At 42.5% G+C, this 26410-nt stretch overlaps 1 protein-coding gene across 1 annotated transcript in view; it reads left to right on the forward strand.

Moving 5' to 3' along the window:
* The window catches only part of LOC145349217 (kinesin-like protein KIF24), a 68391-nt gene that overhangs the window by 21732 nt on the left and 20249 nt on the right, over positions 1-26410 (forward strand). The window contains exons 5-11 of the mRNA XM_080197677.1: positions 738-835; positions 4337-4552; positions 8646-8733; positions 10089-10210; positions 14195-14300; positions 14964-15035; positions 24171-24280. Coding sequence (XP_080053803.1) covers positions 738-835; positions 4337-4552; positions 8646-8733; positions 10089-10210; positions 14195-14300; positions 14964-15035; positions 24171-24280 — 812 coding nt within the window. The remainder of the gene's footprint in view (positions 1-737; positions 836-4336; positions 4553-8645; positions 8734-10088; positions 10211-14194; positions 14301-14963; positions 15036-24170; positions 24281-26410) is intronic.

Raw genomic sequence — 26410 nt, forward strand, 5'->3', positions numbered from 1 at the left:
TGGAGCAGTGAAGAGCTCTACTCATCCATGCAGTTTTTGCAAGCATCTTACCTCTTCCTGATTCAAACCGGGTTCTGGAGGAAATGCTAGTGTGCACTGACCCTGTCAGCTATCTCTGTCCAGGCCTCGTTTTTCCTAATCTTGAGGATTCTATCTCTTGGTTTTGGAGGAGATGCTCCTGCTGGTCTTCACTTCCTCCAGTCAGATCTTTTAATGGAAGCCTCATGGTGACTCATCAGCCTTGCCAAAATGTGGTTGAGTTGCTCAATGAAAACTGACAGCAGGAATTGAATTCTCTTTCTAATAGGTTCATCACTGCTTCAAATAGGTCTTGGGAGTTGTCCAGAAGTTAGGTGAGCTGGCTGATTCCATGCAGGATTGGGAGAGGTATGAAGGTGACCCCAAGGAGTCTGTGGGGTACTCAGAGTTCATGGCGGAGTCTCTTGTCTGCAAGGGTTAAACTGGCAATATTATACATGGAGTATTTATTTGCTTTTTCAGTAAAATATTAATCATGTCCAGTGATCGTGATGTAATGTCTACTGGAATGAAAAAGATCCTTTTCCGAGTCTTATTTTAAGGAAACCTTCAAACCATATCTCAGCCTCATTATCTGTCAGCAATAGCCACTCTCCCTTACAAGTGCTAGCATTCTCATATTGAGATTTTCTAATCAATCATTTCCCATTTTCAGTTTTTATTTTTTAAAATTAAATCAGTATGTGATTCATTTTCAGCATGTGTTTTATTTTGATGAAGCATTTGAGGAGACTTGTACCAATTATGATGTGTACTTGAAGACTGCTTATCCTCTCATCCAACATGTTTTCAGCGGGTATGTTACTTTTATTTCATCACTGTTGTCATCATTTGCTTTTCTTTATACATAAACTAAAGGATCTCATATAACATTGTTCATACTAAGTGGAAGGATGTGCCGTTTCATACCATGAAATGATGCAGGACAAATGATTTTTTTGGTGGTTGAATAATTACAATATTTTTATTGAAGTTTTATGAAGATCTGAGCACCTCTCTTCATTCCACTGTTGCAAAACAGAACAATCGCCTCCTGCTCAATTCTGTGTCCTGCCTACCTTATTTCCATCTCTCAGGAGCTTTACAAGATTCCACCCATTCCACAATATCAAATGTAATTCAGAGCATTTTGTTTTGAAAATATGGATGACTTGGAGGAACATAAGCCCTGATATTGCAGAATAATTTTCTGACTTTGTGCTTCTGGTGGGAAGTGTCATCTGCCGAAAAAGGGGATCATTGGTATCTACTGCTCAATAGAAATTGTGATGTGTGCTCTTGATAGGTGGGTTCCCTCACCAAAATCAAGTCTGGGGGGAAAAAAAACCTACATTTTTGGTAGATTCATAGCTTTCAAAACAATATAAAAATACCACTTTTTTCAGTATCTGCCTGTATCATTGTCTACTCTGTAATGGATCTGAGGATTCTGATATCACATGTTGAATAGCTGATATGTTACTTTCTATTCTTTCATGGAATGTGGCCATTGCTGGCAAGGCCAGCATTTATTGCCCATTGCTATTTGCCCTTGAGTAGGTGCTGGTGAGCTGTTGCCTTGAACAGCTGTAGTCCATGTGGTGTAGCTACACCTACAGTGCTGTTTGCTATGGTTCAGGTTAGAAACACCAAAGTGTTTTATGAAACCCACCTGAATCATAAATTTTGCACCTTGAATTTGGCTAGGATAATCAGGTATGATTCAAAAGACCCACAAGGAAACTTTTATCAAACAAAGTTTATTTAAAAATATAGTTAACATGCATAGTAAGAAAATTAGCAAGAACTTTTATTAATTACAAACAAAAACAACCAAACCAATGTATAACCCTAATGATGTTCCAATCAAAACTAAAATACAATAAACAAATCCCTTTCAACAGATTTATTACTGCACAGGCTAAAGCTTACATGACTCTGGAATCCAGTTTGCTGGGTTTAATGCTGATTTCAAATTATCTTGAAAACTCAGCAGTTTGTAGTCGTATCAACTCCCCCAAAACACCACAGCAAGATTCTTTACTGTATCATGGCAACAAGCCTTTCTTTCAGCTAACTGGTCAAATTTTCAAAGCAAAAGAGAGAAAGAGATTTCTTTTCCAGCTTGCTTCCAAGACTGCCTGTAACACTGCAGCCAAAATGAAACTGAAAGCTTAAAAATTTCAGTCACTTGACCTGCCTGCAGTCTTTTTTCCCTCCTTCCAACAATGATATCCCCAAAGGCTGTGACCATGATTTTAAAAAAACCTGTTAAAGGTACACTAACATCACATGTTAGAAAAGGCATTCCAGGATTTTAACCCAGGGACAGTGAGGGAATGGTGATTATAGTTCCAAGTCAAGATGATGAGTGGGTTAGAGGAGAAGTTGCCAGTGCTGGTGTTACCATATATCTGCTGCTTTGTCTTTCTAGGTGTCAGAAGTGTGGGTTTGGAAGATGCTGTCAAAGGAGCCTTGGGGAGTTGCTGCACTGCATTTTGAGGGCGGTGCACACTGCTGTCACTGCATTGGTGGTGAAGGAAGTGAATATTTATGGTCATAAATGGGATGATAATCAAGTTGACTGGTTTGTGTTGACCTTCGGGGGTTTTTTGGAGCTGCATTTATCCAGATAACTGGAGAGTATGCCATCAGACTCCTGGCTTGTGCCTTGTAGATGATGGTCAGATTTTGGGGAGTGAAGAGATGAGTTACTGTCTGCAGAATTCCCAGCTTCTGACCTGCCCTGGTAGCCACAGTATTTATATTGATAGTCTAGTTCAATTTCTGGTCAGTGGTAACCTCCAGGACTTTGATAGCTAATGGGCAATTGGGACCTATTCCAACCTTGTGCTACAGGATGAAAGATTGGTCTGTTGTGAGAGGCTGGATAAATTAGGTGTATATTCCCTGGCACTTTGAAATCGGAGGTGATCTAATTGAAACATATAAGATTCGCAAGTGGCTTGACAGGGTGGACATGGAAAGGTTGCTTTCACTGGCAAGGGAAACTAAATCATAGGGGCACAATTTCAGGATAAGGGGCTGATCATTTAGTACTGAGATCAAAAATCTACCCACTCGAAAGTTGTGTGAATCTTTAGAATCATCTACCCCAAAGGGTTATGGATCATTCATCATTGGTTTTTTATAAGGTTGGGATAAACAGCTTTTTGATCTCAGGGAATTAAGGGATATGGGGAGCCCACGAGAAAGGGGAGTTGTAAACCTAGATCAGCTCCTATCTCTTGTGTTCTTGTGCCTCCAACAGCACTGATAGATTCTGTTATAAGCTGCATATGATTTTTCAAATCAGTGTTTAGTGTGAAGTTGAAGAATTTCCTTCTACAGATAAACTTAACTGAATTATTTTTTCTAAAGCTTCCTAGTTACAGAAATCCTAATTGATACATCACGTAGAACATGAAGACCATTTGGCTCACCAGTCTGTCGTTTTAATACTCCACACGAACCTCTTCCAATACCATCTCCTTCATCTCGGTATCTCAGCATATCTTTCTATTCCCATTTCTCTTGTGTACTCCTCTTGTTTCTGCTTCTAATACATTAAAGTCAGATTCAGTTAGGCCCAGGACAGATCTGTCAGGTAGTCAGTCAATAAAAGTGAACAAATAAACTAAAACTGTTAACCATATGACTTTTGATGAAAATGGTAGGTAGGGTATTAACACATTTCACAAAGTTTTTCACCAGTTTAAAAGGATATGTATCCAATCAGTTGCTAACAGGTGGTTTAGCAAAACCCACACCATAAATTTATATGGAGCCTTTTGACAAAATATATTTGTCCCGATATATTTCATAGAAGGGCAGGGAACAAAATTTAATAAGACTCATGAGGAGATATTAGGACTGATGATCAAAAGCTAGATCAATGAGGTGGGGTTTTTAAGGAGTGTTTTGAGGATAAAAAGAGATGAGAGATTTAGTCTGGGAATTTCCGAGCTTAGGGTCTTGGCAGCTTTAGCCAGTTTCTTTTCAGGAGAGACGATCTCCATGTTTGTACCATATGATTACATCAGTTTTCAACTCCAGTCATCACTTGGAGTAGCCGTACAATTCTTCCATAAATTTGTTGTCGTCTTTGGGTCATGGATAGAAGCAGGGTCAAAATATCCTCAAGGTAGAGTGGTCACGAGGTAAACCTGGCAGTTGATGTATTAAGCTCTCTGATCTAGGTAAGTTGGGTATGTCTTTATGAGAAAGAGTGTGCAATCCACATTTAGTAAACAGAAGCTGAATCTGTGAATTCTCATTTTGTATCTTTTTTTGATTTTGTTCATTTTAACATCTTTAGTGGAATGGCAACTTGTTTTGCATATGGGCAGACAGGAGCTGGAAAAACGCATACTATGATTGGAACTGATCAACATCCAGGGCTATATGCACTTGCTGCTGAGGACATCTTCATGAGGCTGCAGACATCTGAGCAAGACAGAGTGCTTTTCATCTGGATTAGCTTTTATGAAATATATTGTGGCCAACTGTATGACTTGCTCAATGGGCGAAAAAGGTATGATAATGCAAATATGTTTTTAGGACAAGATGGAAACAGGGTTCAGATAGGAAACTATTGTAAAACTACCATCTTAGAAAAAATGTCGTTTGGAATTCCTGATGTTACGTAATACAAAACTTTTAGAAAATGTCCCCTCACGAATATTGAAAGTAAATATTAAAACACTGATTTGAAATTCTTTTGTGGGATGTGAGTGTTGCTAGCAAGGCCAGCCGTACTTACGCAAGGATATTTTGGCCTTGGAGGGAGTGCAGAGGAGGTTTACTAGGCTGATGCCGGAGTTGAGGGGGTTGAGCTATGAGGAGAGGCTGAATAAATTAGGCTTGTACACGTTAGAGTTTAGAAGAATGAGGGGAGATCTCATTGAGACGTATAAGATGATGAATGGGATGGATAGGATAGAGGTGGAGAGACTCTTCCCGCTCAGAAAGGATAGTAGGACTAGGGGGCACAGCCTCAAGATAAAGTGGGGGTGGTTTAGAATGGAGTTGAGGAGGAACTTCTTCACTCAAAGGGTGGTGAATCTCTGGAATTCTCTGCCCGTTGAAGTGGTGGAGGCTACCTCGCTAAATATTTTTAAGACGCGGGTTGATGGGTTTTTGATAAGAGAGGAGATTAAGTGTTATGGGGAGAGGGCGGGAATGTGGAACTGAGCCACGACAGATCTTATTGAATGGCGGGGCAGGCTCGAAGGGCTAGTTGGCCTACTCCTGCTCCTATTTCTTATGTTCTTATGTTCTTATTTATTGCCCATTCCTAATTGCCCATGAGAAGTTGGTGTTGAGCTGCCTTCTTGAACCACTGCAGTCCATCTGGTGTAAATGCATCTATACTGCTGTTAGGAAGGGAGTTCCAGGTTTTTGACCCAATGACAGTGGACATGAAGAAGATATTTCCATTAGTTTTTATAAAGTTGAAAGTTTATTCATTAGTGTCATAAGTGGGTTTACATTAACGCAGAGCAGAGGAGTTGCTGTGAAAATCCCCTAGTTGGCACACTCCTGCACCTGTTCGGGTACACTGAGGGAAAATTTAGCATGGCCAATGCACCTAACCAGCATGTATTTCAGACTATGGGAGGCTGTGGGAATGAGTACAACATTCCAAAGATGTGGAGACTATGTTGATTTGGCCTTGTCAAATTGCCCCTTAGTGTCAGGGGGACCAGCACAATAAATACGTGGGGTTACCGGGATAGGGCCTGGGTAGGATTGTTGTTGGTGCAGGCTTGATGGACCGAATGGCCTCCTGTAGCGATTCTTTGAAACCGGACCACTTGGAGGAAATCCATGCAGACACAGGGAGAACATGCAGATTCTGTACAGGCAGTGACCTAAGCTGGGAATGGAATTCGTGTACATGGCACTGTGAGACAGCAGTGCTAATCACTGTGTCAGTGCTGCCCATATGGATCCAAGGGCACAGCCTCAGAGTAAAGGGACGACCCTTTAGCAGTGAGTTGAGGTGGAATTTCTTCAGCCAGAGGGTGGTGAATCTGCAGAATTCGTTGCCACAGAAGGTTGTGGAGGCCAAATTATTGCATGTATGTAAGACAGAGATAGATAGCTTCTTGATTGGTAAGGGCCTCAAAGGTTGTGGGGAAAAGGAGGGAGAATGGGATTGAGAAACACATGAGCCATGATTGAATGGCAGAGCAGACTTGATGGGCCAAATGACCTAATTCTGCTTCTGCATCTTACGCCTTAATATTCCATCACCCTCTTGATTTCTACCTTGTTGACGGTAGACAGGTTCTGGGGAGTGAGCAACTCGACGCAGAATTTCCCAACCTCTGACCTGCTGTTATATGGCAGTTCAATACATTTGGTTAATATTTTTCAAAATGAACATTGAAAGGTGCATGCATTCATCATAGAACATAAAGAACATAAGAAATAGGAGCAGGAGTAGGCCAACTAGCCCTTCGAGCCTGCCCCGCCATTCAATAAGATCATGGCTGATCTGTCGTGGCTCAGTTCCACATTCCCGCCCTCTCCCCATAACCCTTAATCCCCTCTCTCATCAAAAACTCATCAACCCGCGTCTTAAAAATATTTAGCGAGGCAGCCTCCACCACTTCAACGGGCAGAGAATTCCAGAGATTCACCACCCTTTGAGTGAAGAAGTTCCTCCTCAACTCTGTTCTAAACCGCCCCCCCTTTATCTTGAGGCTATGCCCCCTAGTCCTACAATCCTTTCTGAGCGGGAAGAGTCTCTCCACCTCTATCCTATCCAATTCATCATCATCTTATACGTCTCAATGAGATCTCCCCTCATTCTTCTAAACTATAGGTTAACATGATGCTTTGTAGACAAATACGATTGTCCATTCTTCCCCTTGCATAGATCAGAAAAATAAATATAGATCAGAACATAAGAACATAAGAAATAGGAGCAGGAGTAGGCCATCTAGCCCTTCGAGCCTGCCCCGCCATTCAATAAGATCATGGCTGATCTGTCGTGGCTCAGTTCCACATTCCCGCCCTCTCCCCATAACCCTTAATACCCTCTCTTATCAAAAACCCATCAACCCGCGTCTTAAATATATTTAGCGAGGCAGCCTCCACCACTTCAACGGGCAGAGAATTCCAGAGATTCACCACCCTTTGAGTGAAGAAGTTCCTCCTCAACTCCGTTCTAAACCGCCCCCCCTTTATCCTGAGGCTGTGCCCCCTAGTCCTACTATCCTTTCTGAGCAGGAAGAGTCTTTCCACCTCTATCCTATCCATCCCGTTCATCATCTTATACGTCTCAATGAGATCTCCCCTCATTCTTCTAAACTCTAACGAGTACAAGCCTAGAAAAACTGCTTAACCACCTAGCTCATTCAAGTTGACCTCTCCCTCCATCAAACTGTCTCAGAACCTGTTGAATGGTGGAGATCTTCTTTGCCATCCAATTGGAATTGCTTTGGAATTAATTACTCATTGTGTGAGCAAGTTCCCCTTGAATTGCTTCATGTCCTGAACTGGTTGATCTGTTTAAGTTTGGTATCAATTTTGGCAATAAGGAACATTTCTAAATGCTTCAACTGGACCTGTTTGCTAATTGATGCTCTTTTAGAAACTATATATTGGAAACAGGAGCGGAAATATAATCAAGGTCTTATGGTTTTGAAATAATTAGCTGAACTTGATGTAGGCTAAAGGTCAAGTGGATCAAGGATGAATGAAGCAAAAACAGAAAATGCTGAAAAATCTCAGGCGGTCTGACAGCATCTGTGGGGAGAGAATAGAGCCAACGTTTCGCGATTAATCCATTCTACACAGGAGTTGTACAGTAATAGATGGCTGATCTGATAACACTAATCTTACTCTATCATCCCAAGTCAAAATTAATCCCTTTGAGTGGAGGTCACAGACAATACATCTGTTAAAAGAGAATACATATTTCAGGCAGCAATATAGAACATAGAAAAACCACAGCACAGTACAGACCTTTCGGCCCACAAAGTTGTGCCAAACATGTCCCGTATATTGAAGGCTATGGACAGAGAACAGTGTAGTGAGGTAAATTTTGATTGTTCCAGCAAAAAGAGTGGAAATATGATGAGCTGATTGATCTTCTGAACTTTAAACTTCTGGGTTTGATATCATTCATTTAAAATAACTTTCATATTATTAGCTAAATTGCTTACTTAAAAATAATTTTGCAGTTGGATTTTTTGTGGAGTGGGGGATGGTTCCTGTATTTCAGCTTGGATCATGTAGATCAAGCCCAAGACAGGAGGTGAGAGCCTGTCTTATCAGTTGGATCAGGAATGTCCCAACTTGTTGGGACTCTGAATTGGCTTTAATTTGACTTGATTGGATTGGAATAAAGTAAACAAAAACAAATTTCGGACTTCTGATCTCAATCAGATTGCATTATTAGTGCAGCAGAAAATCTTCCACAATTAGTATTATGGTTCGGTAAGAAGGTTTCCTCTTTGCACAGTGTGCAGTAGAATCATGAACATACCTAAACAACTTGAGTACTTCTTTGCAGAAATATTTGTTAAATATTGTTTGTTTGCACTTAATTTTGAAGTCTGCAAACAGTGTTACTTTAGTTATGTATTTATGACTTTCCATATTTTCATTGCTAGGCTGTTTGCTAGGGAAGATGGCAACCATACAGTGCAAATTGTAGGATTACATGAAATTCAAGTGGATGGAGTACAGTCTTTGTTGGAGGTAATTACAAGATTTTTTGATCTTAGGTCCAGTATTAATTTTACAAAGTTCTACAGTTTGTTTGCTAAACTGTTTAATTAATGCCCTGTGTTACACAGTGAAGCAAGTCAGCCAATTTTTATTCCCGAGGACAAAGAAAAACAAAAAGAAAGGCTTGCATTTTATTTAGCACCTTTTGCAATTTCAGGGTTCCCAGTGGGATTTACAGCTAAAGAAGCACTTTCACAAGGTGGAGTTCTTCCATTTGGGACTAAATCCTGTGGTGGAATGTTTCCAGCTGTGGAGGCCAAGACAAAACCATACCATATCTTCTGGCCCTGACCTCGTTAATTATGCATTTGGGGGTTTAGCGCTGTATTCCTAGATGGGGCGGGCTTGAATGTGCATGTGCCGCTGCCATTTCTGGTTGCCATATTTAAAAGGCATCCAACATTACTGACCCACCATGGAAGAAAGAAGATGGATCTCCAGGAACATGCTGAGGCTGGTAAATGGTCCTGTTCAATCACACTGAAGCCAAGATGTCCATTTGATAGCTCTCACCGAATTCATTGCTCCAGCAAATGGTAAATTTTAGTTATGACATCCTTACTGAAGTTTGAATGTCTGCAATATTGTCTCCCCATGAGATTCAGGTACAAGAATTGTTCTCTTATTAGCCTGGATGGATTTGTCCTCCTTTTGACAGCCTCCTTCTTTTCCTCCTCCTCTTTCTCTTCCAGAAGTTTGTCCTGATCTTCATATCCTTTGCTTGTTTTCCACAAGCAAAATGCCTACTAGTACAGCTACGTCTGGGAGTATTTGGTTTATTTCAAATCCAGAAATCAGCATTATTCCTTGAGAACATGCCGCACTACTCCCTGCAGATTTTTGCAAGTTTAAACAGTGTTAGAAATCACTAAACACTTATAGAATTGAATCAACAGGCGTATTGGAATGTTGGCAGCTGGAATGTTGGATGCCAAAATCTACTAGTGTCAAATTGGCTTTGAACACTGGTTAATGACATGATTTGCTTATTCTATATACTTCCAGTGACCATGCTAGTGTCTTCACTAATATGATGTACGGCATGACTCGACCCATAAGTGTACGCATCACAGATACTATTTACTATGCCTATAGCTACTCATAGCACCCAAAATAAATGATTCATGTCCTAAAACTCCAACCACTTTAAAAAAATACTAATCAGTAAATTAAGTATTTCCACTGATTTAACAGTAACTACCAAAAACATTAAAACAATAAGCTAAATACTCATCTGTAACTCATCATGTATTTTGCTTTGGATCTAAATGAAATATGTAAAGTAATTCTTTGATTTTATTAGCTAGTTTTGGATCTCCTTTCAGGTGATTTCCATGGGTGGTAAAGCACGGAGTACAGGTGCTTCTGGGATAAACGCAGACTCCTCACGTTCACATGCTATTATTCAAATCCAGCTTAAGAATTCAGATGATACAATTGTTGGAAGGTAAAACGTTCTTATTTATATTTCACAGAATTTAAAAATCCGTAGGTTGCAAAATTTGTAGCAGGTACATGATTTTTGTATTTTAACAGCAGGCATATATATATTTGGTCCATGATAATATATATGTGAACACTAACAGTACTTTTATTTATTCATTTATGGAAAATGGGGTTTTCTGACAAGGCGAGCATTTATTGTCCATTCTCAATTGATGTTAAATAGATAGAATGGAGCTCATACCTATGAGGGATTTACAAGATCATTTCAAAGGCTAGCTTAGAGTCAATAATGTTGCTGTGGGTCCAGCATCAGATGTAGATCAGCCTCCTTAATGGGAAGATGGTGGTATTGTCATTGGACTAATAACCTAGACTAATGCTTGGGGATCTGGGTTTGAATCCTACGAGTGCATATGGTCAAATTTGAATTCAATAAAAATATGGAACAAAAGGTTCATGATGACTAGGAAACCTGCCAGTTTTACATGTTCTGGTCTACTCCAGATCTAAAGCAATGTGCTTGACTCTTAAATGCCCTTTGAGATGATCTAGCAAGCTACAAGATGAAGGCCTGTAAAATCACTGGCACTAATGCACCCCTTTCTGATGAGCTCAATGCATCCTACGCCCACTTTGAACAAGAGGTCAGCGAGAGCATGCTCTCTAACCAGGAAGCCTCGGATGAACCTCTGTCTGAGGTATCTGAACCTATATCTGAGGTCGCCATCGCAGACATCAGAGCAGCCTTCTCAAAAGTCAACCCACGGAAAATGACTAGCCCGGAAGGGTTCCCAGGTGAGTGCTCTGACCCTGTCAGGCCAGCTGGCAGGGGTATTCGCAGACATCTTTAACCTCTCTTTACACCAACCTGAGGTCCCTACCTACTTCAAGAAGGTGACATCATCCCGGTACAAAAGAAAAGCCAGGCAGCATGACATGCCTCAATATCTATTGTCTGGTGGCTCTGACATCCACCATTATGAAGTGCTTCGAATGGTTAGTCATGGCACAAATCAATTCTGGTCTCCCAGATTGCCTCGATCCACTACAGTTCGCATATCACCACAACGGTGCCACAGCAGATGCCATCTCCCTAGCCATGCATTCAACGTTGGAACACTTAGATAATGAAGACACCTATGCCAGATTCCTATTTATTGATTACAGCTCAGCCTTCACCACAATTATGTCTATGAAACTCATCTCCAAACTCCATGGCTTGGAGCTCAGCTCCTCCCTCTGCGATTGGACCCTAGACTTCCTAACCCATAGACCACAATCAGTAAGGATAGACAACAACACCTCCTCTACAATCATCCTCAATGTCGATGCCCTACAAGGCTGTGTCCTCAGCCCCTTACCATATTCCTTATACATCTATGACTGTGTGGCCAAGTTTCCCTCCGACTCAATTTTCAGGTTTGCTGGTGACACCGCCATAGTGGGTCCGATCTCAAACAATGATGACTCGGAGTACAGGAATGAGATAGACAATCTGGTAAACTGGTGCAAAATGACGATAATCTCTTCCTCAATGTCAACAAAATGAGAGATTGTCATTCGACTTCAGAAGACGTTGCAGAGGACATGCCTCTGTCTACATTAACAGGGACAAAATGGAAGTGGTCGAGAGCTTCAAGTTTCTAGGTATCCAGATCACCAAAAACCTGTCCTGGTCCCTCCATGCCAATGCTATAGTTAAGTAAGCCCACCAACGCCTCTACTTTTTCAGGAAGCTTAGGAAATTTGGCGTGTCCACTGCAACTCTCATCAACTTTTACAGATGTGCCATGAAAAGCATTCTTTCTGGTTGTATCACACAGGGCTTGGTATGGCTCCTGCTGTGACCAAGACTGCAAAAAACTACAAAATGTTGTGAATGTAGCCCAATCCATCACGCAAACGGCCTACCATCCATTGACTCTGTCTACACTTCCCACTGCCTCAGAATAGCAGCCAGCACAATTAAGAACCCCATGCACCCCTGGATATTCTCTCTTCCATCTTCTTCCATTGGAAAAAGATACAAAAGTCTGAGGACACGTACCAGATTCTTCATATCCCTACCTACCAGGCCTATCTATAACCCTCAATCCCATTAAATCCCATGTACTCATCCAGAAGTCTCTTAAAAGACCCTAACGAGTTTGCCTCCACCACGACCAGCGGCAGCCAATTCCACTCACCCACCACCCTCTGGGTGAAAAACTTACCCCTGACATCTCCTCTGTACCTACTCCCCAGCACCTTAAACCTGTGTCCTCTTGTAGCGACCATTTCAGCCCTGGGAAATAGCCTCTGAGAATCCACCTTTTCTATAACCTCTCAACATCTTATAAACCTCTATCAGGTCACCTCTCGTCCTTCATCTCTCCAGGGAGGAAAGACCGAGCTCCCTCAACCTATCCTCATATGGCATGCCACCCAATCCAGGCAACATCCTCGTAAATCTCCTCTGCACCCTTTCAATAGCTTCCACATCCTCCTTGTAGTGAGGCGACCAGAACTGCGCACAGTACTCCAAGTGGGGTCTGACAAGGGTCTTATAATGTTGCAGCATTATCTTCCCACTCCTAAATTCAATCCCTCAATTAATGAAGGCTAGTACACCATACGCCTTCTTGACCACATCCTCCACCTGCAAGGCTGATTTGAGAGTCCTATGGACCCAGACCCCAAGGTCCTTCTGATCCTCTACACTGCTAAGAGTCCTACCCTTGATATTATACTCCTTCGTCCCATTGGACCTGCCGAAATGGACCACTACACATTTATCCATGTTGAAGTCCATCTGCCACTTCTCTGCCCAGTCTTGTAACCTATCTACCTTGCTGCAACTTCTGACATCCCTCCAGATATCCGCAACACCACCAACCTTCATGTCATCGACAATCTTACCAACCCATCTCTCCACTTCCTCATCCGGGTCATTTATGAAAATTACAAACAGCAAGGGTCCCAGAACGGATCCCTGGGGCACTCCACTGGTGACCGACCTCCATGTGGAAAAAGACCCATCCACAGCCACACTCTGCCTTCTGCAGGCAAGCCAGTTCTGGATCCACAAGGCAACAGACCCTTGGACCCCATGCCCTCTCACTTTCTCAAGAAGTCTTGCACGGGGGACCTTATTGAACGCCTTGCTGAAGTCCATATAAACCACATGCACTGCTCTTCCTTCGTCAATGTGTTTAGTCACATTTTCAAAGAACTCAACCACACTCGTAAGACGCAACTTGCCCTTGACAAAGCCATGCTGACTACTTTTGATCATGTTAAACTACTTTAAATGCTCATAAACCCTGTCCCTCAGAATCCTCCCCATCAACTTACCAACCACTGAGGTCAGACTGATTTGACTTTGTTTTATAGATTTATTTAATTGAGTTTAAATTTGAGTGTTGCTGGGTGGAATTTGTGTCTCCTGATTCACGCCTCTGGATAAATAACGGATCCGCTATTTATTTACATGTATGATTATGATGGAATATGCTGACAGAAGACCGTGATATTGGAAACATATAATCCATTGCTGCTGGTTTGGTAATGCTTTAGTACTAGATTGTACGTGGAAGTTTAGATTTCAAGTCCCGCATTTGTAATATTGAATTCAATTAATGATAGACTACAAATTATCAGTTTATTTTTTTAAAAATTAATCTGAAAATTGCCTGATTGTCCCAAAACCCAATTCATAACTTGTTCATTGATGTCCTTCAGGTAAAGGGGCTTGCTACTCAATCCTTGACTATACCTAACTACAGTTATATAAGTTGTGTTTGATTTTTAATGCCATAGAGATGGCCTAACAAGCTACCTGGTTGCCTGGTCAATAAGAGAGGGGCCTAAATATTACCCATATTCCAAGAACAAGCATTAAAACCAATTCAGCAAAATATTGGTCTTCACCACAAAGCAGGAATCTTTATCTGTTCATGTTTACAAACAAATATAACTTCAGGTCTTATACTGATTCTCTGCCTAGGATTTCTTTCATCGACCTGGCTGGGAGTGAGAGAGCTGCTGATGCCAGGGATTCCGACAAACAAACTAAAATTGAAGGAGCAGAAATAAATCAGAGTCTCTTGGCCGTGAGTTATTTGTATAAATGACCATTACTAGAGAATTTTAAAAAAACTTAAATACAATTAATCAGGAGAGATATATTCTATTAATGTGCTGCACTGTGCAGTAGTGTAATGCAGGATATAACTTTAATTGCCAACAGGAAGCTGTAGAGATGACCAGCTTTCACCCAAGAATTCTATTATGAGGCCTTTCAGATTTTAACTGGCAGCCTCATTTCATCCCAGCTTTAGGCAGGTAGACATTGCAGAACCTGTAGGTTTCCCATTAGCTCCAAAGTAGGTCATAAGTTGGACGGAATTCAGGGTCCCGTTGTTAGTGGGAACCAGAGGGGTGGGGGGGTGGTGGATGGGCAGCACAGATTAGCTATCTCAAAGGGACCTGGAGGATTTACAATTCCTTATACTGACTGCAAAGCCTTGAGATTTATCAAGAAGTTGGTTAGTCAAGTCTGTATCCTGACTAAATTATCTGGGATTATTGCGGAAAAGATGAAGGAGATGGAATGTTTGTTTTCTAGATGATTTACATTGAGTGAAATAACGCCCTTAATTCACTTGGGAGGAAAATGATCCTGACATGAAATAAAGAGGTATTTCACTTGTATCAAAGTATTCAAATTCACATATTCAACAACAACATTGTACTTGTTTTCCTTCCTTTTCTAGCTTAAAGAGTGTATCCGAGCTTTGGACCAGGAGCAACCTCACACACCCTTTAGGCAAAGCAAGCTTACGCTGGTAAATTGTTTGTTTGCTTATAATGCTTAGATATTTCTCTACATAAAACTAAGCATTTTTCACCAGTCAGTGTTTTTAAAAAAGAGCTGAAACTTTCGCCAGTGACTCCAATCTCAGGTTTTAGAAGCATTCCACAATTTATTTACATCTGCAATACACCTGTGCTTTCACATAGCAGACAGCAATCCTCACGACTATCAATTTGAGAACTTCATGTGGAAGAAGTACAAGAGGAATCTTTTGAAAGGCATTTTAGAACTTTGCATGATGGAAATGCACATCAGGAATTCAAGTGTAGAGACCAGTGCATTAATCATAATTGAAGTACTCACATCTGAACCTCAAATTCCTACTTGATATATGCTTCATGTTTAAAGCTACATCAAGTGAGAATTTCTGGGTAAAATTTCTTGTTCTAGAAAGCAGTGGAGTGGTAGGAGGGAATGTTGGTGTGATTTCACTGGGCAGCATGGTGGATTGTCACCTGACTGTCTGCTAATGCATCAATGAGAAGCTAGTGGAATCTTGAGGCAGGATGGCCTGATATTCATCCACCCAGCAGTTGCCTCGTGGTGGAAGGTCGCGCCGCCATATTTTGCCAGTGCCCACACATTTGCACCTTCACCCTCGACGGTCCAAGATTTGTTGTGGCAAGTGAAGCAGTGGTTCTGAGAAGAAACAAGCCCTCTGCCTCCACGAATATATCTCTATCCAGTAGAATGATATAAGAGTGAGCACTTAATGAGTGACCTTTAGTATTAATGATGGTCCTACTGAAGTCCTGCTGATGCACACAAATGTAGGCTCACTCACAGGCTCACTTCCACGCTGTGGAATGACAAATGACAGCATCCTCAACCGCAATATCTCCTCAGTACCAGGATGAGACCTGAACATTTTTCACACATAAAATATGCAGTTTGCAGAGATGTAGCTATCCAGATTTAGATCAGTCCTCAGGAGGTCAAGTGATAACCTATTACTGATGATTGCTCTCCTTGAGGTACTTTGCAGTGCTCCAGGCATAATGCCACGAGTGCATGGATGTTTGCAGTGGTGTTCCTGCATCTTAGAGGCTGCCATGGCCAGTAAAATGATGAAGCTGTGCTTGAAAGACATATTTTTGGCAAACCAAATAAACTAAATCAAATAAACTGAGGGACAAAGTAAAATGGGCAGCTGTAGTCCACTTGGGTACAATCAAGACTATGGCACCAAGAGTACTCAAACATCCAAGCTTTATTCCTTGTGCACAAGGAAAACACATACAGTGGGATGCACTGCTAGGTGCACGGTGCACAGTGCACAGCTGGGAACACAGTGTTTAAGAAAATGACGCAAGGTTAAATTAGTCCCTTCTCTGAATGAGCAACCACTGACCTCACCCAGGTCTTGTCTGCACATAAGCACTTCCCATTCTTGCTGATAGAGCTGTCTGCCATTGTTATTGTAACTTAATTTCCACACAGCCTCAACCAAAATAAACCAAAGTGTAAAGGAAACTTAAAACATCAAATCAAAATGTGATTAAAAGGATCAGTAATACACCTCAGTCCCTGCAGGGCCCAACAGGTATGGAAGGCCCCGATGGTGCCTGTGGACTTTGCATGCTCTCTCTGCAGGGACACCCGGCCATGAATGTTGCCGCAATAGAGGAGCAGACAGTCATGTTGGACAATTTCCTTGGTCGCCCACTGCCTGGACCTGTTTATGGCAAAGCAGGTTCACAAGGAGGTGCTCCGTCTTCCGCGCCCCTGCAGTGCCTGAAAGGACAGCACCATGTTTACTTGCTGCAGATTGGGTGCTGCTGGAATTCTTATCTCGTTATAGGGTGCCACATGCTTCATAAGCTGCTTAGCGTTCGTAGGATGGGGCCATTGTTATGGCCTAAATATAATTATAAATATTGTTATGGCCTAGCTCTAAATATAAAAAATGACAGTAAAAGTTTTTACAAATATATAAAGAAGAAGAGTGAACGTTAGACCCTTGGAGGATGAGAGGGGGGATTTAGCAGTGTGTGATGAGGAAATGGCTGAGGCTTTAAATAAGTTTTTTGCCTTGGTCTTCACAGAGGAGGACACAAATAGTTTGCCGGATATTAAAGATAGAAGGATGGTAGGAGATGAGGACCTAAATACGATTACTATCACTAGAGAGGTAGTGCTTGATAGACTAGCGGGACTGATCTGCGTATTGATTGGTCGACCCATGTTGGACACGGTGGGCTCGAGGAGGAGTTCTTGGAATGCTGCCGGGATAATTTCCTTGAACAGTGTGTGTTGGAGCCGACGAGGGAGCGAGCTATCTTGGATCTGGTGCTATGTAATGAGGCGGGTAGAATTAGGGACCTTGCGGTGAAGGATCCTCTTGGAGAGAGTGATCATTGTATGGTGGAGTTTCTGGTGCAGATGGAGGAGGAGAAAGTGGGTTCCCGGACACGCGTCCTTTGTTTGAATAGAGGGGAGTACGGTAGGATGAGAGAAGAATTGGCGAATGTGGACTGGGGGAGTGCATTGGAGGGAGGGTCTGCTGAGGAGCAGTGGAGGATCTTTAAGGAGATCTTTCTTGATGCTCAGCAGAAATTTATTCCGATGGTCAAAAAGGACTGTAGGAGGAGAGGTAATAAGCCGTGGATAACGAAGGAGGTGAAGGAAAGTGTTAAATTAAAAGCGGAGGAATTTAGAGTAGCTAAGAGTAGTGGGCGAGAAGAGGATTGGGAGAGGTTTAAATGTCAACAAAGATTGACAAAGAAGTTGATAAAGGAGGGTAGGAGAAACTATGAAGCTGGGCTAGCGCTTAATATAAAAAAGGATAGCAAGAGTTTTTATAAATATATAAAAAGGAAGAGGCTGGCTAGGGTGAACGTTGGTCCTTTAGAGGATGAGAAAGGGGACCTAGTGGTAGGGGATGGGGATATGGCTAAGGTATTGAATAACTTTTTTGTTTCTGTCTTCACGGAGGAGGACGTGAATAATTTGCCGGGTGTTAGCGATGGAAAGGTGGTAGGACTGGAGGGTCTTAATGACATTACTGTTACTAGAGAGGCGGTGCTCGACAGACTGGAGGGGCTGATTGTGGACAAGTCCCCAGGACCAGATGGAATGCATCCGAGGGTTCTGAAAGAAATGGCGGAGGTTATAGTGGATGCATTGGTGGTTATTTTCCAGACGTCGCTAAACGGCTAATGTTACGCCGTTGTTTAAGAAGGGTGCCAGGCAAAAGGCAGGGAATTATAGGCCGGTTAGTTTAACGTCTGTGGTAGGTAAAATGTTAGAATCTGTCATTAAGGAGGAAATTGCGAGGCATCTTGAAGGCAATTGCTTGATAGAGCAGACGCAGCACGGTTTCATTAAAGGGAAGTCGTGTCTGACAAATTTACTGGAGTTCTATGAGGATGTGTCTAGGGCGGTCGATAGAGGAGAGCCGGTGGATGTGGTCTTTCTGGATTTTCAGAAGGCGTTTGACAAAGTACCTCATAAGAGGTTATTACAGAAGGTCAGGGGACTTGGAGTTGGGGGTAGGGTGTTAGCGTGGATAGAGGATTGGTTGTCAAATAGGAGGCAGAGAGTGGGGGTCAACGGGTGCTATTCGGATTGGCGGATGGTGACTAGTGGAGTGCCCCAGGGGTCGGTGCTGGGGCCTCAGCTTTTTACCATTTATATAGATGATCTGGAGGAGGGAACCGAGTGCAGGGTGTCGAAATTTGCGGATGACACCAAGATTGGGGGAACGGCAAATTGTGCGGAGGGTGTGGAGAGTCTGCAGAAGGATCTAGATAGGCTGGGCGAATGGGCCAGGAAATGGCAAATGGAATTTAATGTTGGCAAGTGTGAGGTGGCCCACTTTGGTAGGAAGAATGGTAGGAAGGACTATTACTTACGGGGCGAAAAACTGCAGCAGGCGACGGTGCAGAGGGACCTCAGGGTCCTTGTGCATGAGTCGCAAAAACCCAGCTTGCAGGTGCAGCAGGTGGTCAGGAAGGCGAATGGGATGCTGGCCTTCATAGCGAAGGGGATTGAATATAAAAGTAGGGAGGTCTTGCTGCAGCTGTATAGGGCATTGGTGAGGCCGCAGCTGGAGTACTGTGTGCAGTTTTGGGCGCCGCACCTGCGCAAAGATATTTTGGCCTTGGAGGGAGTGCAGAGGAGGTTTACTAGGCTGATACCGGAGTTGAGGGGGTTGAACCATGAGGAGAGGCTGAATAAACTAGGCTTGTACTCGTTAGAGTTTAGAAGAATGAGGGGAGATCTCATTGAGACGTATAAGATGATGAATGGGATGGATAGGATAGAGGTGGAGAGACTCTTCCCACTGAAAAAAGACAGTAGGACTAGGGGGCACAGCCTCAAGATAAAGGGGGGGCGTTTTAGAACGGAGTTGAGGAGGAACTTCTTCACTCAAAGGGTGGTGAATCTCTGGAATTCTCTGCCCGTTGAAGTGGTGGAGGCTGCCTTGCTAAATATTTTTAAGACGCGGGTTGATAGGTTTTTGATAGGCAAGGGGATTAAGGGTTATGGGGAGAGGGCGGGAATGTGGAACTGAGCCACGACAGTTCAGCCATGATCTTATTGAATGGCGGGGCAGGCTCGAGGGGCTAGATGGCCTACTCCTGCTCCTATTTCTTATGTTCTTATGAACCTCCTCTGAACGGCCTCCAGTGCCACTACATCTTTCCTCAAATCAGAGGACCAAAGTTGTGCACAATACCCCAGGTGCAGCCTCACCAAAGCCTTGTATAGTCACAACCCTTATATTCTATTCCTTTAGCTATAAATACCAATATTCCATTCATTTTCTTTATTATGTGCTTTACCTGCATTGCTAGTTTTCTGTGATTCATGAACGGGGATACCCAGCCCTCCATACCAGAACACCCCAAAGTTTCCGCCCATTTAGGTAACAAGTCACCTTCCCATTGTTCTGACCGAAATGCATGATATCACACTTATCTACATTAAACTCCTATCTGCCACATTTTGGCCCACGCTCCTAACCTATCTGTATCCATTTGTAAGGTTCTTATTTCCTCATTGCAACTTAATGTCCTGCCTGTTTTTGTGTCATCTGCAAATTTGGCTGTAGAGCCTTCTATCCTTGTATCTAACTCTTAATATCGATTGTAAATAGCTGGAGCCAAAGGACCGAACCCTATGGCACCCCACTAGTTACTTCTTGCCATCCAGAAAAAAAAAAACATTTATCCTGACTCTGCCTTCTGTCCATCATCCAGTCACCTATCCAAGCTAATAAATTACCCCTAATCCCATGTGATCTAACCTTGTGAATTAACCTTTTGTGCGGCACTTTATCAAAGGCCTTCCAGAAGTCCAGGTATACTACATCTACAGGATCCCCATTATCCACTTTGCTTGTTACATCTTCGAAGAACTCTAACAAATTAGTTAAACATGGGTTTACCCTTCATAAAACCATGCTGACTCTGATGGATAGTGTTTTGACTTTCCAAATGCCCTGATATTGCTTCCTTGATAATTAATTCTAACACTTTCCCAACAACAGATGTTAAATTAACTGGTGTGTAATTTCCCCAGAGAATGGTGGAAGCAGGGTCATTGAATATTTTTAAGGCAGACCAACAAGGGAATCAAAGGATATCAGGGTTAAGTAGGAAAATGGTGCAAAGGCCATAATCAGTTCAGGCATGATCTTATGGAATGGTGGAGCAGGCTCAAGGGACTGAATGGCCTGCTGCTGCTCCTAATTCATATGTTCATAAGAGTTCTCTATAAAATATGTGGTAGTGAGGGATAGTGAGCCCTACTTTCTGGTCCTGTCCTATCTTGATCCAGTAGCAAGATAAGTCTTGATGACTGGAGATGGATCGCGATGCAATGGGTGATCAGGACATATTCTCTACTTGTTCCACAGCACTGTGCTAACCCAGCACAGGCTGGATCGTAGATGGGTTTCGTTTGTGCAGTTTGCTGGAATCAGTCTTTGTGCACCAAGGTAGTCAAATCCTTAAATTGCTGTAGTCAAAAGACTAATGAACAGAAAAAATACTTTAGAACATCAGACAGTACAAAATACAGGATCTCTTCCCATATCTCATGTCACTGCATCAGGTATCTAAATTTACAAGTTTGGTCTAACATAAGTAATGGGATTATTGATGGCTGTAATTCTTGACCAAGTGAAAAGCACTTCATTTAATTGAGGAAAGTAAAACAAAGCATGCAGCAACAGACTCACACACACATACCTAGTTGCTAGGAGACTAAAAGCTGGAAAATTTCGAAGTGTCTAGTTACCGTTTCATCAGTCACTCTTGCAGTCATGCTTCTAGTTTCTGTGTATCTATAAATGGTACGTTCACAGTGAAAGGATTTGAGTATAGTAATAGGGATGTTTTACTGCAATTGTATAGGGCATTGGTGAGGCCATACCTCAAGTATTGTGTGCAGTTTTGGTGTCCTTATTGGAGGAAGGATGTTCTTGCTATGGAGGGTCTTGCTATAGCGAAGGTTTACCATGCTGATTCCTGGGATGGCAGATCTATCATACAAGGAGAGACTAAATCAGTTAGGATTACACTCACTGGAGTTTAGAAGAGTGAAAGGGGATCCCATTACAAACTTACAAAATTCTAACATGGTTCGATAGGATAGATTCAGGAAGAATGTTCCCAATGATGGCGGGGGTGGGGGGGAGTCATTGTGGGTGGCACAGTGGCAGTGGTTAGCACTGCTGCCTCACAATGCCAGGGACCCGGGTTCAATTCCCGGCTTGGGTCACTGTGTGTGTAGGTTTTGGATGTTCTCCCTGTGTCTGCATGGATGTATTCCAAGTGCTCTGGTTTCCTCCCACAGCCTGAAAAATGTACTGGTTAGGTGCAGCATTGGCTATGCTGAATTCTTTTCTTCAAAGTATCCAAGCTGGCTTCAGAGTATGGCAAGTAGGGAATTTTCACAGTGACTTTGTTGCAGTGTTAATGTGAACCTACTTGTGACACTAATAAATAAATAAAAATAGTTTTAGTTCTAGTTTTAGAACTGAGGTGAGCAGAAATTTCTTCACCCAGAGGACGGTGAATGTGTGGATTTCACTACCACAGAATTTTTTGAGGCCAAAACATTATCTGATTTCAAGAAGAAATTAGACATAGCTCTTGGGGATAATGGAATCAAGGGAACTAGGAGGAAGGGAGATTAGGACATTGAATTCAATGATCAGCCATGATCAAAATGAATGGCGGAGCAAGCCCGAAGGGCAGAATGGCCTACACCTTCCAGTCTCTCTGTTTCTGTGACATAAATGAGCACTTTTCAATTTGTCATGTAGATGCCATTCTTTTAGCTGTACTGGACCAACTTGGCTAAGGATGAAGGTTATCACGATAGTGATGGGCATAAAGAAGCAATAATCTGATAAACAGCTGATCTAAAAATCTTCTTATATTCATTAAAAAAGGACCAAAGTAGGCATGCATAGTTGAGCAAATTTCTAACTCTGCAAACTCAAATCAAGAAAAAGTGTCTCTGATCATTGAACTTTCATTCTGGGGGTTGTAGGTGTTAACAGGGGGTCAGGTCTGCTGGCTCTGGAAAAGAGCTGGTGAGTATTGAGTTGGGCTGTTGAAAGGGCACATGTTGATACTGTGAAACGTTGTCCCGGTTAAAAGAAAACAGTCCTCTAGCCCTCTACCATCAGCCACCCCGCCCGCCCCCCCAGACCCATCCAGCTGATGCCACCTCATCTTCCCAAAAAAGACAGTAGGACTAGGGGGCACAGCCTCAAGATAAAGGGGAGGCGGTTTAGAACGGAGTTGAGGAGGAACTTCTTCACTCAAAGGGTGGTGAATCTCTGGAATTCTCTGCCCGTTGAAGTGGTGGAGGCTGCCTCGCTAAATATTTTTAAGAAGCGGGTTGATGGGTTTTTGATAAGAGAAGGGATTAAGGGTTATGGGGAGAGGGCGGGAAAGTGGAACTGAGCCACGACAGATCAGCCATGATCTTATTGAATGGCGGGGCAGGCTCGAAGGGCTAGATGGCCTACTCCTGCTCCTATTTCTTATGTTCTTATGTTCTTATGTACCCCACCTCCAGCCCTGTCCACCTATCCCATGGCCCTTTATAACCCTTGGGCCAACTCATGTCAGTCCACCCAGTGTCCACCATGGGCAGACCTCAGAAGCCATGGTGAAATTAAATAAAGTTTTAAGTGTCCATTCAGATTTTACTTTTGTTTTTAAAAAAAACTCATTCATAAAAATGCATTCAATACATTCAAATTCCTTCAAGTGCTTAATCCCATATGGAAATAAACATTTGTGTTCATAACACTGTATCAAAGAATTTAGAACCATTTGGAGCTGTCAGTCAAACTGAACAGCACCCCACTGTTACAGTGATAAGTTGTGAAATTAGTTGTACAACATATAGTGATAGCCCTCAGGCTTATGTCAACAGGCAGCAAGTAAAATTGCAAGCCAGATGTTTTTTCTATAAAATTAAAGGGCCTGGGAATTTAAATGACTTGATAGCTTGACAGTTCCACTGTCCACTTATCTGTTTGAAGGTATTTATACTTTTACATGTGCAGCTGCCTCCATGATGTACAAACTTCAACCAGAGGGTGGTGAATGTGTGGAATTCACTACCACAGAATGTCGTTAAGGTAAAAACATTGTCTGATTTCAAAAAGAAATTAGACAAAGCTCTTGGCGCTAAAGAGATCAAGGAAAATCGGAGGAAGGGGGGATCAGGATATTGAATTCAATGATCAAAATGAATGGCGGAGCAAGCTCGAAGGGCTGAATGGCCTACTCCTGCTTCCAGTCTCTGTTTCTAGGACGTAAATGAGCACTTTCCACTTTGTCAGGTAGATGCCATTCTTTTGGCTGTACTGGACCAACTTGGCTAGGGACGAAGGCTATAATGTTTTCCCCCAACCTCCAACCTGGCAAAAATGGTGTGTGCGGGGTCTAGAGGAGGAAGCTTTGGAATCGGATCTTCAGTACCATTTGACTGAGGTGTGGAATCATTCTATGCTGAATTGAGGCCAAAATATCAATTAACTGAATTGTTTTAGTCAATATTGTAATTATATTGTTTTTCAAATGATAAATGCAAAATTTTAGTTGTCCTTAAATATATATGTGCATTTTTTAAGGTATTGAAAGACTCATTTGTTGGGAATTCTAAGACCTGTATGATCGCTAATATTTCGCCTAGCCACGTAGCCACAGAACACACACTGAATACTTTACGTTATGCAGACAGGTGAGCAACAAGTTGCAATTCTTTTATGACGAATGTTATATTAAGATGATGAGAAAATTACACTGAGGAATCTGTGAGAAAGTGGTTTAATTGTAATTTTTCAAAAAGCTTATTAGTGAGATTAAGCACACACACATGCATACATAGAATTAACCAGATAATGTAGTGTGGATAGCAACACTAGAATAATTTAAGGAACAGCTGGATGCTGTGAATTTAGAACTGTAGTATGTTTTTAGAAAGATGGGTTGGATTTGAATCTTAGTTCTAATGGTAAACTGATACCAGCTATTAAACAAAGATATACTATACTTAACATACCAGAGCTGTTTTTCTCTCATAACAGCATAAAAAGTAGGAGGAAAGATAAGCCATTCGGCTCTTTGAATCTGCTCCCCTAGTCAGTAAAATCAAAGCTGATCTTAATCTTAACTCCATCTTCCCTCACACAATCCCAAATTACTTGATTCCTTTAGTATCCAAAATATTATCAATCTTCGTTTTGAATATTCTCATCAACTGAATGACAGCTCTCTGGGGTAAAGCATTCCAAAAATTTGCAACCCTTTGAATGAGGAATCAGTGACCTCTAGTTCTAGACTCCCAGCCAGGGGTAACATCCTCTCAGCAGTCACACGAATGAGCCCCTTAAGAATTCTAGACTTTTCGGTGAAATTTCCAGTCTTCATTCTTCTAAACTCTTGGGAAAATGGACCTAGTCTATTTGACCTTCCCATCCCAGGAACCAGTCTAGTGAAGACTGATTGGCCTACAGGCCTGTTTTCTCTCATTCCCACTATTCAAGGTGGGAAAAATGTTTGTTGCCTTCAAATCCATAGAGAGTATTCGAAAACCTAGGGAACTCTGGAACATCAAAACCAACCACCCTGTTGGAATCTTCTGACAAATAGTGGATGATGTATTCAATAACAATGGAAGAAAACATGGCCAGTCATGTCACGGTGGGAGATTCTCCAATCCTGTCGCACTAGTTTTCTACTGCAACGTGGTGGGAGACTCTCGCATCTGGGCATGTGTGGGGAGCACCTTGGCACTGCCCTTTGGGCATAGGGCAGTGCCAAGTGGGTGGGGCTTAGGGGACAATCAGTGGGGGTGGGGGAGTGTCCAACTGCTCCCATCAATCCCCACTCTACATGAGGATTGATGAGGGCAGGAGCGAGGCCAGCAATTTGGTGTGGGCATCAGACAGGAAGGGGTGTGGGTTCTGGTGGGAGGGGTGGGGGTGCCTGCTGCATGGAGGGGAGAGGGTGCTGGAGATCAGGGCAGGCTGATCTAGGCCGACACAGGAATGGTCAGGGGGCCTATAGTCAGGCTGCGGTGGGGTGGGAGGGATGGTTGCATTGCGGGGAGGCTCACAGTCGGGGCCACTACGCATGCGCAGAAGCCCACTATTTTCAGCCTCCCAGGCAGGAATAGGTCTTGCCTCCTGAAATCTAATGATATTCACACTAGTGGTCTCTGTTACACAGAGTGTGGGAGATTCTAGTGTGAACTCCCGCTGAAAATAACTAGTGTGAATTACTCCAGTTTTCCTGCAAATTTGACACTTACAATTTTTGGGGGAGGATCGTTCCCTACAAGTCTATCCGATGCATAGCTAGCCTTATGGATCCATGTTGAGCAATGGTCCCTCTAAATTTTATTTGTTATGCACAACCTAATTATTTCAATGCACGGGACATAATTTTTTGCACTGTTGCACATGTTGGTTCCAATGCAACCAATCATGGTAGGAACCATGGCAGCCAAGCCAATAATTGCAGGAGAAGCCCTGTGTCAATCTCCCGGCAGCGGCGAATCACCCCAGATTAAATCGGAGAGTGGAAGAGGCTAATGTGGCATTTCTGGCCACTGGTGACCAGGAATGCCCCAAATAAATGAGCCAATTGACAACATTATCCTTGAGGCCATCTACTTTTTGAGATGCCTCAGGGATTTAACAAAAGCTGCAAAATCTTCCCACGGACTCAGAAGGCTGATTAGCAAACTAGCCTCCCAATATCTGATGTCTGAAAGTGTGTCAAAATTTGCAGATGATATTAAGATGAGTGGCAAAGCAAAATGTGCAGGGGATGCTGAAAGTCTGCAAAGGATATAGATAGTCTAAGT

Source organism: Carcharhinus amblyrhynchos, chromosome 1 (genome assembly GCF_965287045.1).
Source record: "Carcharhinus amblyrhynchos chromosome 1, sCarAmb.v2.hapA, whole genome shotgun sequence".
Classification (NCBI taxonomy): domain Eukaryota; kingdom Metazoa; phylum Chordata; class Chondrichthyes; order Carcharhiniformes; family Carcharhinidae; genus Carcharhinus; species Carcharhinus amblyrhynchos.